The sequence below is a fragment of the Epargyreus clarus genome, unplaced genomic scaffold (genome assembly GCF_041222505.1).
Source record: "Epargyreus clarus isolate Ecla_fem2 unplaced genomic scaffold, WU_Ecla_fem_2.2 ptg000004l, whole genome shotgun sequence".
In the NCBI taxonomy this organism is placed as follows: domain Eukaryota; kingdom Metazoa; phylum Arthropoda; class Insecta; order Lepidoptera; family Hesperiidae; genus Epargyreus; species Epargyreus clarus.
The window spans coordinates 9,057,265-9,074,220 of record NW_027332212.1 but is presented as its reverse complement, the minus strand read 5'-3'; the positions used below and the strand labels follow the sequence as shown (position 1 = coordinate 9,074,220).

Sequence of the window (16,956 nt, the reverse complement as noted above, 5' to 3'; positions counted from 1 at the left end):
TTCTCTCGCAATCTTATATTTACCACCAGACTGACCCAGTTTGACGATTTTCTGTTTTGATATCGTCATTTTGATTTAATCATGGTTTTATTTTAATGAAAATGTTAAAGACAAGAAGAAAGATGAAGATTTTTCTCCGTATGTCTTCTAGTAAGCCGTTGAAGTAGGTAAGCGTATGGCTTTTACTGTATACAATGTATTATATTATGAGTACCAGCCGTTTCTCTATAATTTTCTCTATATCTCTATCTTGTGGATAGTAAATACATATATACATAAGAAGTAACGCAGACTACTATGGAAAATTTGCGACGATAAAGTCAGGAAGAGTCACGGGTGAACCTTGTTCAGTATAAATATATTTTTATTCGTGCCATACCTCCATCATTTACAACTTTCATGGTTATATTATGTAATTATCGCCATTCTCGTCATTGTGTACTTAATATCGTCTAGAGTGTTCGTGCTGATGAATTATACAAGAAAATAATATGAAAAACTTTTCGTGATAGTCTAGAGTTCTAAACGCGGAAACATACTGTGATATCCAACAAATATGTGTTTGTTTGTTCTTTAAATATTGACGTAAAATAGCTCTATCTGAACCTTGTAAAACGTAAGACGTAGTAAGTGAAGTACCAAACGTTATGGCTATGTAAATATGTGTGGTAGGAATTCTTAAAAAGAACAATACAATAAGTTATTTGCCAAGTATCAAGAGAAGAACAATTAAACGACAGAATGCCACAGTTTATAAATATTGCAGGTAAGTTTAGTATTATGGAATCAGCGAGACCTTTACCAAAATCCTCATTTTCCTTCAGCACCAATGTGTTTAGTGGCCGACGGAGTCGATGCATATCTTATCTGCAACGTAACAATAAGGAGTTGAAAGGTGTTCGTGATGCCTCACAGACGCATTGAAACTGGTGCAAACTAAATTAAACTGCTGTGTTTAAACGAGTCTGTTATCAAACTCTACATACATATTAATACCATGGATTTCAGAATAATCATGAGGCAAAATACCTACTAAGTAAACAAAGAGAAAAATTGTACAAACATCTATACGAAATCCGCCTGAGTCTAACTATATCTTTCTAAAATTAGAATTCGTCTGACTCTTGGATATATTTTCCTTATATCGGTAAACCTATTTTCTATACTATTCTGACGCGGACGAATGTACCGAAGTTATAATAGGTACATTCGTCCGCGAGTAAAGTCCCGCATAGGCGTATAAACCTCCCTGTAGTTCCGGGACCAGAATAGGGCTACGGTATCCCTTGCCTGTCGTAAGAGGCGGCTAAAAGTGGGCTTCCGGGGTTGCGGACGGCAAGAGTGGGAGCTCGAACCGCCCCGCCAGCATCCCCGGGATGGACGGCGGTATGTGTGGTCGCATACCGTCGTGCACACCAGACGGTGTAACGAGCGTCAAGCTCACCTGGGCGGAGCCTGACGGGGCAACACGCCAAGAGGACTCCGGTTGCGTTCCGTTGGAGATCCCGGAGTCCTCTATGCAGCGCCAAGGACGGGGGAGGTTTTAGTGCGGTAAAAATCGCACATAACACTGTATCCCACGGCACCGGGCACCTTTTGAAGGTTTGCCCCTTGTTAACAAAATAAAGGCGTATAAACCTGCTTATTACTGTCTTAAACGTTTCCACATCTTCAGATTTAAGTTTGACGATAAACTCTAGAATATTTTCCTTTACCGACGTGCACTTTTTAAAATAAGTAATCGTTTTTATTTCAAAGATTGATAAATAGGAAATCCTCGTCCTTGGTTTCATTCGCGTTTAGACCAATTCTCTATTTCTCGGTCTGTTGGTTTATATTATATAAACAGACAGACTGAACACCTGGCACCACATTGTTAACGTTGATATGACTACATATTGATATTATCAATGCGTCATCGACATTGAGAATTATTAACGTCGTTTTTAAGTTAACTCATAACTGTAACACATGTTAGATATGGTTATAGCGTGAAGTGGGTCTAAAGTTTTGAAGGAAGGCTGCCTGCTGACTTAGGGTGGTATTCCATCAAATATCTTTTTCCAATGCACATTGGGAATATAATGCAAATAAATTGGATAACTTCCTCCAATTTACTAGCAACACCGATATTTGATAAAAATAATTCCAAAAAAATTCCATTTTCTCATCTATGCAGTTTATAAAGAAATCTTGGACAAATATTGGATGAGTGGAATGGGCATCTGTCAAAGAATTTTGGTCAAATGCTGGACATTGAAAAAGGATATAGATATTAGGTGCATATGAGACAACAATCTCAGTCAAAGAGGCAATGCGTCTGTGATCAACCTTAGGTAGAACGTCTGTTCTTGTACGGAATTGCTTGCAAACATCCTTAGGCACCACATACCGTCGCATAAACTGCAAGCTTGTTTTCTACATCAATCTTTGAAATACACTCGAGAGAAGTCGATTCCATTCTAGTTTATTGTATGTAGGTGCCTAAATAAGGTAAAATAAGCCTGCAGTTCTAGTTAAGCCATACTTCAAACCAGTGGCGGATTTTTTGGTTGTTGCGCCGGCGTATGACACGGTTCCCGTTTTTTTTTTGCTCGTCACGCCAGTTCATGACACGTTTAAGGCATGAACGAACTAGCTTCCTAATTAGCAAAAAAAACATTCGGTCCCCAAATTTCCCGCCCCAACAATCTGCCGCCCTAGGCTCAAGCCTACTCAGCCTGCTGGTAAATCCGCCACTGTTTCAAACAGTTAAGTTGTTAAGTATTGACCGTAAATCCACGTAATTGACGAAATTCACGTAAAGGTTTTCTACTTGGACGTTATAGTAAATAGTACCTTGTTGTATGTTAGTAAATAGTATCTTGTAATCTTGTAGAGTTGTTTTAATGAGTTAGCTGACTACAATGGTACAATGCCTCATGTTTCAATATCAATTGTGGTTTTGGGGTATTTTCGAGGTTTTACTAATTTCTTCAAGATGTATGAAAATTAGGAGAAACTAACTTTAATTGTTCTCATTCTGACAAAGACTCGTGTCCATCAGTAAAACAGTAATGACACCAATTAAAGACGTTAAGCTGTAACAGATGGAAACGTAATTACGAGTAAGTGACATATACTTCAAAGTTGATTCATCTTTACAATCATCTGTCTCACTGAGGTATCTCTATAAAGAAACTAGGTATACGTAAATGGCAGTTTCGAGTGACTGCCTGACTCATCATCGCCTGACCCTGATGGCTAATGGAAAAGATAGAAATTTGAAAAGGGTGTTTATTTCACGTTGTACCTAAATAACATCGTTATGGAGATATTTAACTAAATTTATACTGTAGTAAAAATAATCTTTTTTTATAATATTTTTATATAATATTTATAATATAAAGAATATAATATTTTTTAGGATTCTAAACCCAAGAGATAAATGTATGTCCTTATTACGAAACCACAGCCCTTCTATCCTTTTTCTGTCACGAGGCAACATCTTTTCAATGGGAATAGATAAACATTAAAAATTATTAGTCTTGATTTTTTTATGTCTCCGTTGTATCAACCAATACTATGCCTAGGTGCCTAATCGTACGTCCACACAAAGTTGTGGGCTCAACCTGGGCGAGTAATTTGTGGATGAACGTGACCTCAACGTCGTAGATAACCGCACTACCTACCGCAGGTATTCCCCTAGCTGCTAATTTCTTGTTTCCTTCCTATTTTCCTTTTGAATCTCAAATGAAACGTTTAAGCATTTTAGTCAGTCACCTCCTTCGATTCATTAAAGTGTTCTCTATTTTATAAATTTGAGTTTTTATAAAATGTTCGAGTAAAATTTACTGTAAACAAATTACTTGTTATTCAGTTTGGCGTAGCATTATTCTTCATTACATTTCTTTGCTGAGACGGATTCTACTGTAAGTTTACGCTTTCTTTTAACTATTTGTTTTTATTTTGAATGGGAATAGTTCTCCCGTAATTGAGAGACTACTAACGTACCTAGGCCTAACAGTAAAAAATCCCGCGTTCCGCCGCCAGGAGCGTAGCAGTGTGAAAACCACCTGAGATTACGCCTAAATACGGTATGTGGCTACTCCTGCACAACACCTGCTTCATCGGTAGTATTCCATATTGTTAGTATATTTTGTAACTTGAAACTTTAATAGTAAAAATATATTTACGTATTGTTGTTAAGAATGACTTACCTCAATATAAACTCTTTAAAATCGCCATGTTGCCATGAAGTTACATAGAAATTAAATAATATAATTATTTACCAACCTATCATGATGTGATGCAACTTTTCCTTTCGATAAATAATAGATAGTTACTTAATTATCTTTATAAAAATTGTATATAAATTAAATGCTTCGTAAAACAAATGTGTAATGCGGATCAAATAATAAAACCCTTTGCCCTTTAGATTGAATCCAGGAAATCATTATCATCCTTGAAACTATGATAAGCATAGATAGATTTAATTTAAAATGGAGATAAGTATCTAGTTATCACTTGTAAATAGTGCGATTCGCCTTGGCGGTAAATTTCCAAATAATAACGTTAAACTTCAATACCTACTCATTGTTAGGATTTATATATGGCCTTATAAAGAACCTTAAAACAATAAGACTTACCAGATTGTTCCCGAATGTCTTGCAACAGGGTAGATACTTTTATAAGAAAGAAGAACTTTCGTAGTTCGATCACGGAGGTACCACCAACACACCTATTTTTGCCTATCATAAGGTAGTGTTAGCGCTGCTGTATTGATTTTAACTTATTCCTCAGGGGTAGTAACTCATCTATGGCCGTTTTTGAAAACTTTCTCCTAAGGTTTTCCTGGAGCAATATGACACGGGGTTTTTCCAAAAGGTGCAGAAACAGCTCTCCTTTAAGTGTTGCAAATGTTCTTAGATGGCGGTAACTGGGCATATTATTAAAAAAGTCATGAACACGTCAATATAAAAACGCTGTACCTATACCTTGTTGTGCATAAGGAAAATACTTTTGGAAATGCCCCTAGTTATTACGTCTCTTAACGTTTTAAAATTAGATGAGTAAAATTCATAAAACACAGAACACAGGTGTAAAATTAAATTAATAGTTTTACATTACTCACGCAACCATGATTACGGGGAAATAATTTTACTCATAGTATCCTTATACCAATACCTACAGGCATTAATAGAAGGATATAGAAGGATATTGTGAAATAATATAAGCGGATCTTATATAATTACTAGCTGACCCGGCAAACGTTGTGTTGCCATATAAATAAAAAAATGTTAAAGGTGTTAACCCTTATCACTTAGGGGTATGAAAAATAGATAGTAGCCGATTCTCAGACCTACTGAATATGCATATAAAATTTGGTGAAAATCGGTTAAGCCGTTTTGGAGTACCGTACTCCTCATTTCGTACTAAAATTGTGATAAGAGAATTTTATATATAAGATGATTGTACCGGTTATACCCCTGTGTGATACATTGTAAGGTAAGGTAGAGTCACTATGATTCCATCACCGTTCTATCCATTTTTAGTGTGAATCAGTTCTGTATTTCGGTGGAAGGGCATGTATGACTGTCTTAAATATTAGGTGACAATGTTATTCTTTGGGGGGTTACTACCATCTCTTAAAACAATATTATTTTAATCATACTTTTACTTTTTTGCAGGAAATTTACCTTTTTAGGCAAAACATGACAATTTCAGTTGGTTTTATACAATGGATATGCAAAAAATTAATATGGGTTTAAGTTTGTTCAACTGTGTATGACGGAATATTTTACTGTTTTAAGAAGGAAATAAAACTTTCCTGAACTATGATGGTTTTTAAAAGATGGTGGTAGGCCCCCAGGAGTGACAACGTAACTGTGATCGGCATCAGGTACTACATAGAGAGGATCACATGTCTGTAGGTGGCAGTGACCATTTACTAACTGATGGACTACTAGCTCGTTTCCTAGTCCTATCTTATAAAAAAACACGTGTCCATTCACTCGTACAACAACCACGCCATATGTTATGTTGTCGTTGCAGTTATTTGTAGCGACGTTGTGGTAGCTACAAAACATGTATTTGCGATAGAATGTTCTTTCCTTAGAAGCAATATCTTAAGATCACACAGCAAAACATGGTACATATAAATGAAACTGCATTTCATTTGCACTGTCCACAAATTTGCGCCTGCCCATGTTATCGTGGTATGATTGTGTTTCAGTTTGGTTGCGGTACGTGTGAATAGACACTAAAAGTCACGTTGATAGAACAAACTACACGTATTTGTTTTATTTTTAATACTTACGATTGACGTTAAAAAGAATAGATGTATGGCAATTTAACTTGAACAGAATAACAATACACTAACGCCATTAATGATAATAAGTAAAACCTTAACAAATGGAAACCGATTAGAATACAATAATGTGAGTAATTTAATGGTTAACTAAAGTTAGTTATTTCTTGTAACTTTATTCATGGAATGGTCATTATATAATGTCTTAGTCTTTTAAAAATCCACAATAGTTTTCAATAGTAATAGGTAGATGATGGGTTATATACCTACCTGAGGTCTAAGATGGTCGATTTATATGTTAGTGAGCCCGCATCTACCCATCTAAGGAAACGCAAAACTGCTTCACGTTAGAAATAGGTATGAACTATATGTTAGTCAATACAGTTCTTGATAGAGGTCAATCCTTTTTTCGATGACTTATTTAGATCGTACGCGCACATTTGCTAAACGGCCGAAATAAGTGTGAAATTAGTCATGTCCATCTTAATCAATGCTAATTAACTATACTAATTGAATTATACTTTAGTTCTTAAGTGACAAACCTAGTGTAGAAGGACTTTTGGACCCCATAAGTAGTGCTGATGTAGACTACCTAGTTATATTTTAATGGAATTGATTTGTCCCATATTACCTAATTGTTATCTTATACAATAGTTTTCTCTAAAATACATTCCCGGGGCATAGGTACATAAAGTGAAATAATTATATAGGCTCATAAACATGTTAGGTATGAATATAGCCCGACATGAACAGGCATAACGACAGAATGTGCTGTCATTTATGCCACTTCAATATTTGCACGAGCTTATGTAGTATGACTGACGCAAAAAATAATTCTGCGCACTGTTTGCACGTCCTGATAAAGTCTAAAGCAAATAATACGATCTTTCTATTGTTTTGACATGTCTTAAACTAAAGAGGTTACCGTGAAATACGAGCATTTGCTCATGTAGATAACTGTTTATGGTTAGGTATACTTATTATCTAAATTAGTCACGCGCTTTTCTGAGTTACGCACAAAATGGCGAACGTGGTGGCGTAGTCTGAATTTCGAGTTCAAGTTAAATGGAATGGGAATGCAGTATTTAAATATGACATTGGTTTTGTGTAAACAGTCATAAATGTTGCACGTAAACATTGATAAGGCTTCAAATACTTGTAGGAACGTTAAACAAATACGTGATGCAGTGGAAATGTTTTGCGTTCATAAATTATTCTAGCTAAGTATATAGTATAGGTAAAACGTTACGGTTTACTTGTCGATCTGTCGTAGCAGATGAATATGCGGGCAGTTATGTGGTCATTGCCGCCCATTGACATTTGTAACCGCCCAGAAATAGGGCAGATGTTTTCATTGACTGACCTTGACGAAGTAAGTTGATAACCTTTCATTTTATGAAGTTTCATGCGTACTAAAAAGTAATTAGGTGCCTGATTTCTATCCCTGTAGTTCCGGGACTAGAAAAGGGCTACGGTATCCCCTGCATGTCTTCCGGGCTTCCGGGTTTGCGGGCGGCAAGAGTGGAAGCCCGAACCGTCCATTATGCTACCCCGGGGAAGGACGGCGGTATGTGTGGTCGCACACCGTCGTAATCACCAGACGTTGTGGGAGGAGCGAACGCTCCTCCATGGCATACCCCGATCCGGGCATCGCGCTTGGAGGGCTCCGATTGTGTTCCGTCGGAGATCCCGGAGTTCTCCAACTAACGCTGAGGACGGCCACCGGGGGGTTTTTGTGCGGTAAAAATCCCGGTAAAAACATAACTCGGCGTCGCTCCCTCATCATTAGGTGCCTTTAGAAGGTTTCCTCCTCGAAAAGAAATAAAAAAGGTGCCTGATTTCAACCAGAGAAATCAGTATCAGTTGGACAGTGGGACGCACTATAGCAGTTACTAATAAATGCAATACACAACCAAACCGTATTAATTTGTAGATGAAAACAATTTCCTTCTGCTCGATTATGTTCTGACAATTTATTTGACTGTAAAATTATGTCGACACACCCAAAGTAGGTAAGATCAATTAGGTATAAACTTATGTTTATATTTGTAACTTATTAAGAACGACCATATTTTAAAGAAAAACCTGGGTCTCGGTGTTCTTATCTTATCGTGCGGAAATTGGTTTAATCTTTCCACAAATTCTTATATTGACTACCTCCGCAGCACCGAGCTAGCAGAGGATACAAGTAGAGCAGGTACTACAAGTTGAATCTTAGACCATAATCATAGTATTTACATGATGCATTTAGATTTGCATGGCTGTATATTGTATAGATTGTTGGTATTTAGGCATGGTTTAATTATTTTTAAAATAATTATGACATCTGTCTGTACGAAACTGATCAACATGATACACACCTGTTTATCTATTTCATTATATTAGGCTCTTTACAATTTTGGTATATTTTTTTCGCTTAACACATTTACGAATTTTAGTTTGACAATGAAATTCATTTTTTTAGTCGTGGTAACATTTCCCTCATAATTAGTTAGTTAGCATATTATATTCTGAATTTCTGATACGTGTTATCAAATAAGTATACGTTTTACTATATCTATCGTATACGCGAGCATATTTTTTTCTTTGTTATTGTTTTCTGTCCAAAGATCGTCTGAAAGATATCTCTGTAGACATCAGATTAGCGATTAGTCTGCCCTTGATTAACGTAATCATTCTTTGATTATAAAATCAGTGATAATATAATTTCTAGATTAAATGCCATACATATTGTTAGGGTTTTGTACCCAAAGGGCAAAAACGCAACCCTACTATTACGTCTCCGCTGTCTTTCCGTCTGTCACAGGGCTCTATCTCACAGACCGTAATAGTACAATTGTGTAATGTTTTATAATAATATATAATAAATATTTTGTAAATATTTTTATTGGCTACCTGTTAAAATTTATAAGACAGCCTTATTTAGGTAAATCAAACAAGCAGAGAGTAAGTTGTAAAACGACGGACGGGTAGACGGATTATATAAACTGAATGGGCATTGATGTTACTTTCTGTACTTAAATGTTAGGTGTTTAAATGAATATCGATGATATAAGTAATAACGTAATAATAATTATTGTATTTAAAATATTTCAGCAGCATTATTTTAATAATGTCAAAGTGTAGCGTATCTTGCTGAACAAACTTCTTTTTTTTTAGATAAATGTAAAGCAAGATACTGGGCCTAATGCTTTATTAATTATATGTAAAAATAATGGCATTTAAAAAAAAATGAAAAAGAGAATAATTATTTTTAAAATTAAAAAAGACAAACCCACTGAGTTTCTTACCGGATCTTCTCAGTAGAGGTCGCGTTCCGATCCGGTAGTAGTTTAAGAAAATATTGTAACTGACAATTTGTAAGTGCCGCCGTTGGCCTATACAAAAATAAATATATTTCATTCAAAATTAAACTTCAATATGCATTGGTAATTTTAAGCTTTATCAGTTGACATATTTATGACTGCTTAAAATACGGTAATTATTTTAGCATTACTAAAATTGGCTACATACTAACATAATAGTATAAAGTTTTATGTCATGAGCTCTATCAGACGCCATTTAAAATAATTAACGCGTAATGCAGCATACCTCTGTCTATGTTACGAGTTGACTACGACCCTACGACAGAAAATATTACATTATTACTAGCTGACCCGGCAATCGTGTTGCCATATAAATAAAAAAATGTTAAGGATGGACAATCCTTATCACTTAGGGGTATGAATAATAGATAGTAGCCGATTCTCAGACATACTTAATATGCATATAAAATTTGGTGAAAATCGGTAAAGCCGTTTCGGAGGAGTACGGTAACCAACATTGTGACACGAGAATTTTATATATACATACATTTAATTTTAGTTTGTAACATCTTTGACTATATTTTTTAATAGGTACTAATTAAGTTTAATAATTATATATTAGTAGTAGGGGAGTCAGTATTGTCAGTGCGGTAAATAACAATTTATGGTTCTTAAGATGAATCTAAGTTATCAAATTGCAAACACCGTCGAAACTCCACTTCAATGACAAGGCAAAGGCTTTCAGTCATTCGCTGCGAGACATATATAAATAGGTTACGCATACACACAGCTTACCTACATGACTTATCAATAAGGAATTAAGTATTTAGCGTGTGACGTTCACAGGCTAATGTAAAAAATTATCACACGACGTCGGAGGTGTTTGTTTAAGGCTACAGTGTACTCAAAACGGTTCAAATTATCTCTAAGCAGTCAGTGTCTCGAAAACAACCAGGCGATCGGTCTACTCGCTGAAATTCGGCTAAAGTACATAGTGAACTTAGTGCTTAGACGTTATTAGTTACTAGATGTACAAGAATGTATGGATGGTACTGTAATACTGGCGTGAGTACCTGTTTATATATCCATACAGTTATAAACACCTAAAACCTTCGATAACCCATTTATATGTCTGACAGATATTCAACGTGTCGTGTCAGACAGAATCATATCTTTCTGTACAATAATTATAATTTAAAAACTAAAAACCATGCTAAAATCATACAAGGTAAATCGCTACTCCTAACGATCCTGATGAGACAAAATTAGAATTGGACAAAATCATGTATAGTCATCGGTTCTTGATAAGTATTCAAATTTTTAAATTAATCGGACCGTTCAGAGTGGGTAAAATCGAACTCAAAGATTCCGTTACATACATACAGGTCAAGCTAATTGTAGCGTGGTAATTTTGTCGCAATATCGAATTGCATAGAACGATATGATTTTGTTATGCCGGCCCGTGACAGACACGTACGATGTCTGAAGATAGAGTATAAATGAACCATTAAAGTTGCTTGAACATCACTCGGGACATTGACACTCGAAGTAAACAGAGACAGATTTTGATAAGCAAATAAAAATGGTTCCTGTGTTTACAATGCTTTTTACGTTTCACTGATGTTTAATTGCCACAAATATTTGCATAAAATTGTGGTGGTTTTTGAAAAGAAATCTTTCAATTTGAAAAGTCAAAGTCAATAAGCGCGATTCGAGATGGCTCTGCAAGCGGATTTGTTTACTCCCAATAACTTTTAAACATTGCATTTATTGACGACGACGAAGACTTGACTCGTAAATTTATTTGATGTAACTTTTCGTGCTACTTCATATAAAATAAAAGAATTTAAATATTACTTCATTTTTATATTCGACCGGATTTGCCTATTTACATTTCAGTCTAAGTTTATCATTGAATATAGCAATTTGATTAGGCACATTTTTGATTAACTATAACTTACTATGTACCTTAATTTTCAGGCAGATTAATTTAGCATTACAGCAAATTAAAAATTTAAAGCTTTTCTCACATATCATAACAGAGGTATGTCAAGTCTCGTTTATCCGTTCTATTACGGGTTATAATTATTATCAATACATAATCTTATATAATAAAATCTTTATCTGTGACCTCTGTAATCTGAGTTAACGTTAGTTATGTAAATTACTATGCGGCTAGCGTTTTAACCGGATGAGGTTTTGAAGGTCTCGAAATCCAAAAATATCCAAACTTGTCTTTAAATGCAAAAGGCTGCTAGTCAATCATGCATATAGAGTTGTTTTATTTAAAATGCAGATATATATATACCTAAAATTGTTTAAATAACTTTATCTTTGTGCCAAATTGTGATTCACAACCATTGGCACCTACTCACATTTTAGTCAATCTACTTTTTTTGAAAACAATGCAGGTTTTCTATTCTGCGCGTGTTGGAAACTCTTTGAAATTAATTCAATTTAATTTTACCGCTGTAACAATAGCTTGTTTCGACCTAGACAAAAATAATACTTCACTGAGCCATAATCACTAGTAGTTTTCTCTCACGCGACTCAATCGGCGCACGTTATTTCAAGTTTTGCGCAGAAACCCTTTTTTTTAATATATCTTAAGATGGTCTTTACTAGTTTGGGCTTCCTGCTTGCCTTCCCTGGAGATATCTTCCTTAAAATAAAATTTATTTTTCTAAATCGCTTCAGCATTTTAAAAATTTACCAGTAGATACAGTCTGACAAGAATTTAAAAACATATTGAAATTACAGACATCCTCTTTCATTTATGACTATAGATGTGTTGTGAGATAAGTAGCTCGTTTATTATTGTAGCTTTAATACAATACAGGGTTATTGAACCTTATTATTGAACCTCGATAACCGCAGGAAGGTTACTGAAGGTGATCCACTTGCATCTCGACGTTAAAATATTTTCTTAACTACACAACACATCCATATTGCAAGGCCTGTAAACAATAAGTGATAGCAGGAAATTCTACACTTTAAATAAATATGAAGCGACACTTCTTATTTTTATCTTGGAAAACGCCATCTTGGGAGAGTCTTGCCGCCCCCTTTTAGTCACCTCTTACGACAGGCAGGGAATAACGTAGCTCATATTCCACCATAGATATATTATTAATAATAATAATAACTTTATTGACACAAAAATTGTAAGTACATTTCAGAAGTTTGAAGCCTCTGGTTCCTGAGTTAGTCGAAACTGTGTTTCAGGACTGGTTCCGTCTTCTCCCATTATCGAGTAATATATCACTTACATAAACAGACATTGAAACGATCTTTTTGTGTCAATAAAGTTATTATTATTATTATTAATCATAGGCATTCCACGTAGGGAATATATTAGTGGGTATACTACTTAGCAAATTATATTATAATTCTCGACGGTTCCTTCCGCAAGCAAACATTAAAATATTTCAATTTCCTAGTTCTTGCCAACAAAATAAATCGTGGAAGAATCGATCAGAACCAGTCCCATAAAGTTAAATTGAAATTATCTCGATAGTAACCAAATCTACTTCTTTATAATCTTAATAGGCACGTTAATTATATTATCAATAAAATATATTAAATAAATCCATTTTACAGGCGGAAACAGTTCTAAATGATCTTAAATTTGCGTCATACTACAAAAATATTTGCAAGTCGACTTAAAGCAGTACAATTCATTTAAATAATTTGTATCAATATGTACGGCTACGTAGAGTATGTTTATTTATTAGTATATCACTGCAAATGAGCGAGGAAGTGTTAATATATTAAACATGTAGGTAGTTTTAGTATGTAAATACGTACTGACTCGTATATCTAAGTAAGGAATATTTAAACTAGCTGACCCAGCAAACGTTGTGTTGCCATATAAATAAAAAAAATGTTAAGGGTGAACAACCCTTATAACTTAAGGGTATGAAAAATAGATAGCAGCCGATTTGCAGACCTACTGAATATGCATATAAAATTTGGTGAAAATCGGTAAAGTCGTTTCGGAGGAGTACGGTAACTAACATGGTGACACGAGAATTTTATATATTTATATGTATCTAAATAACCGCAATAGTATAGTGTAGGATACGGAGTACATTTAAGTAGGTTACAAAGGAAACTTTACCACAAATTGCAATTTCTCAGTAAAAAATAGTATTCATATTCCTTAAAACTAGCATTAAACACTTTATAAAGACTTTGGTAAACACTATGTTAGTCTTTCTATCCAGTTGCAAAGGTGACATGGTTCTCTACATAGAGTTCTCGTTAGTGTAAAGCATTGCTTTTTTCTCAATACCAGTCTATGTTTGAAAGGCGTTAAAGCAAGCCAAGTATTATTGGCTAAGAAGTACAATGCATCTAAGTCCTACGTCTACAATAGAAGTGTACGCGAATTTCCAATTCTATTTATGATTATTTATACAGTTCACGTTTTTATAACAGTGTAGCAGCAAGTGAACAGTCCACCTGATGGTATGTGGTCACCGCCGAACATCTATCCCCAACTCCTTATAGAATTAATAGGGGTATTTAAACTAAGTTGAACTATGTGAGATCACGGCATCCACTTCAAATTTAGTTCACGCCTAGCGCCTGTATTTGTGCAAGCGGTTGATTGTGTTTGTAGACGGTTGTTCGCCACATAGGGGCAATATCAGAGTCTCAGTTGGTACAGGAGGCAATAACATGCATCTCTCAAACAACACCTCGCATGAGAATGTACTGTGAAAATGTTAAGGTGTTCACATTTTCTATATACCTTTGTCCTGAATTGAGAATGGTCGACTACAGAAAGTGGACATTAACATATATGTTGTAAAGAAGCATATTATGTTTCTTTTCTACAGTAGGTCAATGAACAAATTTCGAATATTGTTTAAGTTTATAATTACGTATAAATCCATTCAGCATGAAGTTAATAACTTTTGCAACGGGTATTTTTTCTTAAAAACAATAACTTCTTTACTCTATCGTTATATAGAGAGTATTTTCATAGTAGGAAAAATAAATCTATGACTTACAACGTAACTTGGCTGTAATTAACGGTTAGATGTATGAAAATTACGAGCAAAAGATTAACAAGTCGTCAGAGGTTACTACTTAGTAAGTAGCGGTCGTGTCAGTTTTATCTCATTTGTATTTAGCCGGCAGAGTTAATGACAAATCAGTATCGTGTAAACGCTTACGGAGGCGTGGTGTGTGCCCTGTGCAAATTTCGCCAAAACATTGCGTAGTGAATAAAAAGTAACGTTAGTCAAGTTATGGTAAAGTGCGAGCGATGGAGTTTCAGTACTATGGAAATTTCGACCGGCAGCCGGTGCGGCGGATACAGGAACAGCCCTGGTGGGAGGAGGACGACACCCTCACAGACAGACAGATCAATGGTAAGGATCCCTACCTCCCTTTTGAACACTTGCCAAAACTTTTAATTTACTTTGAGGACTCATGAACCCGCTTGCCGCATTGTGAAGTACTTATAAAGGCGCATGTCCAATAATGAACAACTTAAGACTTTGTAAAATCTAGACTAGGTGCACGCAAAGTTGTAGTAAAACTTTTGTTTATTTACTTTAATTACTGCGTAGATCTGACAGTTAATTCATATACAAACTTCAGACATATCATATTTGCTTTATTACAAAATAAGCGGTAAGTAAATACAGCATAAGAACATGACATGAATATCTATGTGTTTGCATGACATATCTAGGCATTAAATTAAAATATTAATTAATATTAAATTTCTTCATAACACTAACTTTTAATTTATATAAAAATGATTCGTGTTTTGCGGTATACAAATTATACCTTATCATTATTAATCGGTATACAAAGTATACCTAATTATTATCTTAAGATACGATCGTGTTAGATTTTTAGAACATTAACCTGTCGATAGTCGATACAATTTTTCAGTATGTAAAGCAATGTAGGCTGTGTAAATCAGGCAACCAAATCGAGTTCGTCGACATCCGGACTATACAATTTATATCAGTTTGTAAAGATAGAAAAATCTAAACAAAGGGTTGACTATATCTATTAATTGTGTGATTCAGGCATAGATTACACCTTTTGTTTTATTTACAATATTTGTAATAATTATTTTGTGCATGCCTTGTGCCAGCACAAAGCTTAATGTAATATTATGATTTTTTTACTAAATACTCACAAGCAAATCAAAAGAATATAAGGCAAACACTAAAATTATTTTGAAACATAGTAAGCAGTAGATATGCACTATACGTTCTTAAAGTAACAACATGATTTTCAATATATTTTTAGTAAAAACGCTTTCTACACTCATCTCTCATTTCTACACTCATGGTTAAGTCGTTGCTATATACAAAATACAGGCTCTACTTTATTAACAATATTAATCTGTTGTGGTCAATGCCTTCGTGCTTTAAAACCGTTTAAAACTTTTGAAAGTTCCAATTCAATTCATTCTTACAAAGAAAATTGTACAAAGGTGAGCTCTTTCAAGCAATACTCATACTTGTAAATCGCTGTTATTGGTAGAGTCGGCGCTATGAGTACAAAAGGTTTCGTGTCGGTCTGGTGCTCAGACCAGACTATTCCGTAAGATTAAATTTGTAGAAAATAAGTTGACAAGAAAGCAATTCGGGATTAAGTATAATAGTAGTCACGATAGATAAGGAGTATTATTGGTAGCTTTAGAAGTGAAAATATTTTTGAAACGTTGCAAATAACTTGTTTGGCTATCAGCATAAACATACTCGTAACAGGTTTATATGCATTCGAGTTGCTAATGACATGAGGCCAAATTAAATTATTATCTTACGACCTGTAAAAATGAATAAAAATGAAATACCAATGTATATATGTAGGAGTGATGTTTATTTGACGGCTTGTATTTCAGGCTAATTTTGAAATTTGAAATTTTACGGTAAGATCATATTTTGAAGGAAACAAAAAAAAGTTAATACTTTAATATAATCAGGTATTTCTTACTTGAAAAGTATTACATTATCTGCAATATCGTTGTAAATCCGTGCACGTTACTCCTTAATAATATAGTGTAAGGGTAGTTCTAACGGTTCAGTGAACGATTATTATAGTATTTGACAGTTTACGGTTTGTTGGATATAAAACAAAAGTTGGGGTCAAGTAAGCTCTCGTGCTATAAGGTGAAACAATCCGAAACGTTGACCCAAGTAAAGTATCGATTAATATGCGCTACCATTACAAAGCTATTGTTGATTTCTTTAGTATACCGCGTGACGCGTACTGATTGGTCGTCGAGTCAAAGTAATCTTGGATTCCAAATTCAAATATTTAAATTCATAAAAGGGAGTTGTATTACTTGTATTTTTAATTGCGTTATTTCTTGTAGTGTATTCTTTT

At 34.6% G+C, this 16,956-nt stretch overlaps 2 protein-coding genes across 3 annotated transcripts in view; both read left to right on the top strand.

Moving 5' to 3' along the window:
* LOC140757447 (uncharacterized) overlaps positions 1–16,956 on the top strand; it is a 114,686-nt gene that overhangs the window by 10,018 nt on the left and 87,712 nt on the right. The gene's annotated exons all lie outside the window — the stretch shown is intronic.
* The window catches only part of LOC140757443 (uncharacterized), a 78,133-nt gene that overhangs the window by 333 nt on the left and 60,844 nt on the right, over positions 1–16,956 (top strand). Inside the window, exon 1 of one of the 2 annotated variants that reach the window (XM_073093146.1) lies at positions 14,765–14,975. The exons of the other annotated variant lie outside the window; for it this stretch is intronic. Coding sequence (XP_072949247.1) covers positions 14,870–14,975 — 106 coding nt within the window. The 5' untranslated portion in view covers positions 14,765–14,869. Of the gene's footprint in view, positions 1–14,764; positions 14,976–16,956 lie in introns of those variants that run through there. 2 annotated transcript variants of the gene reach the window in all.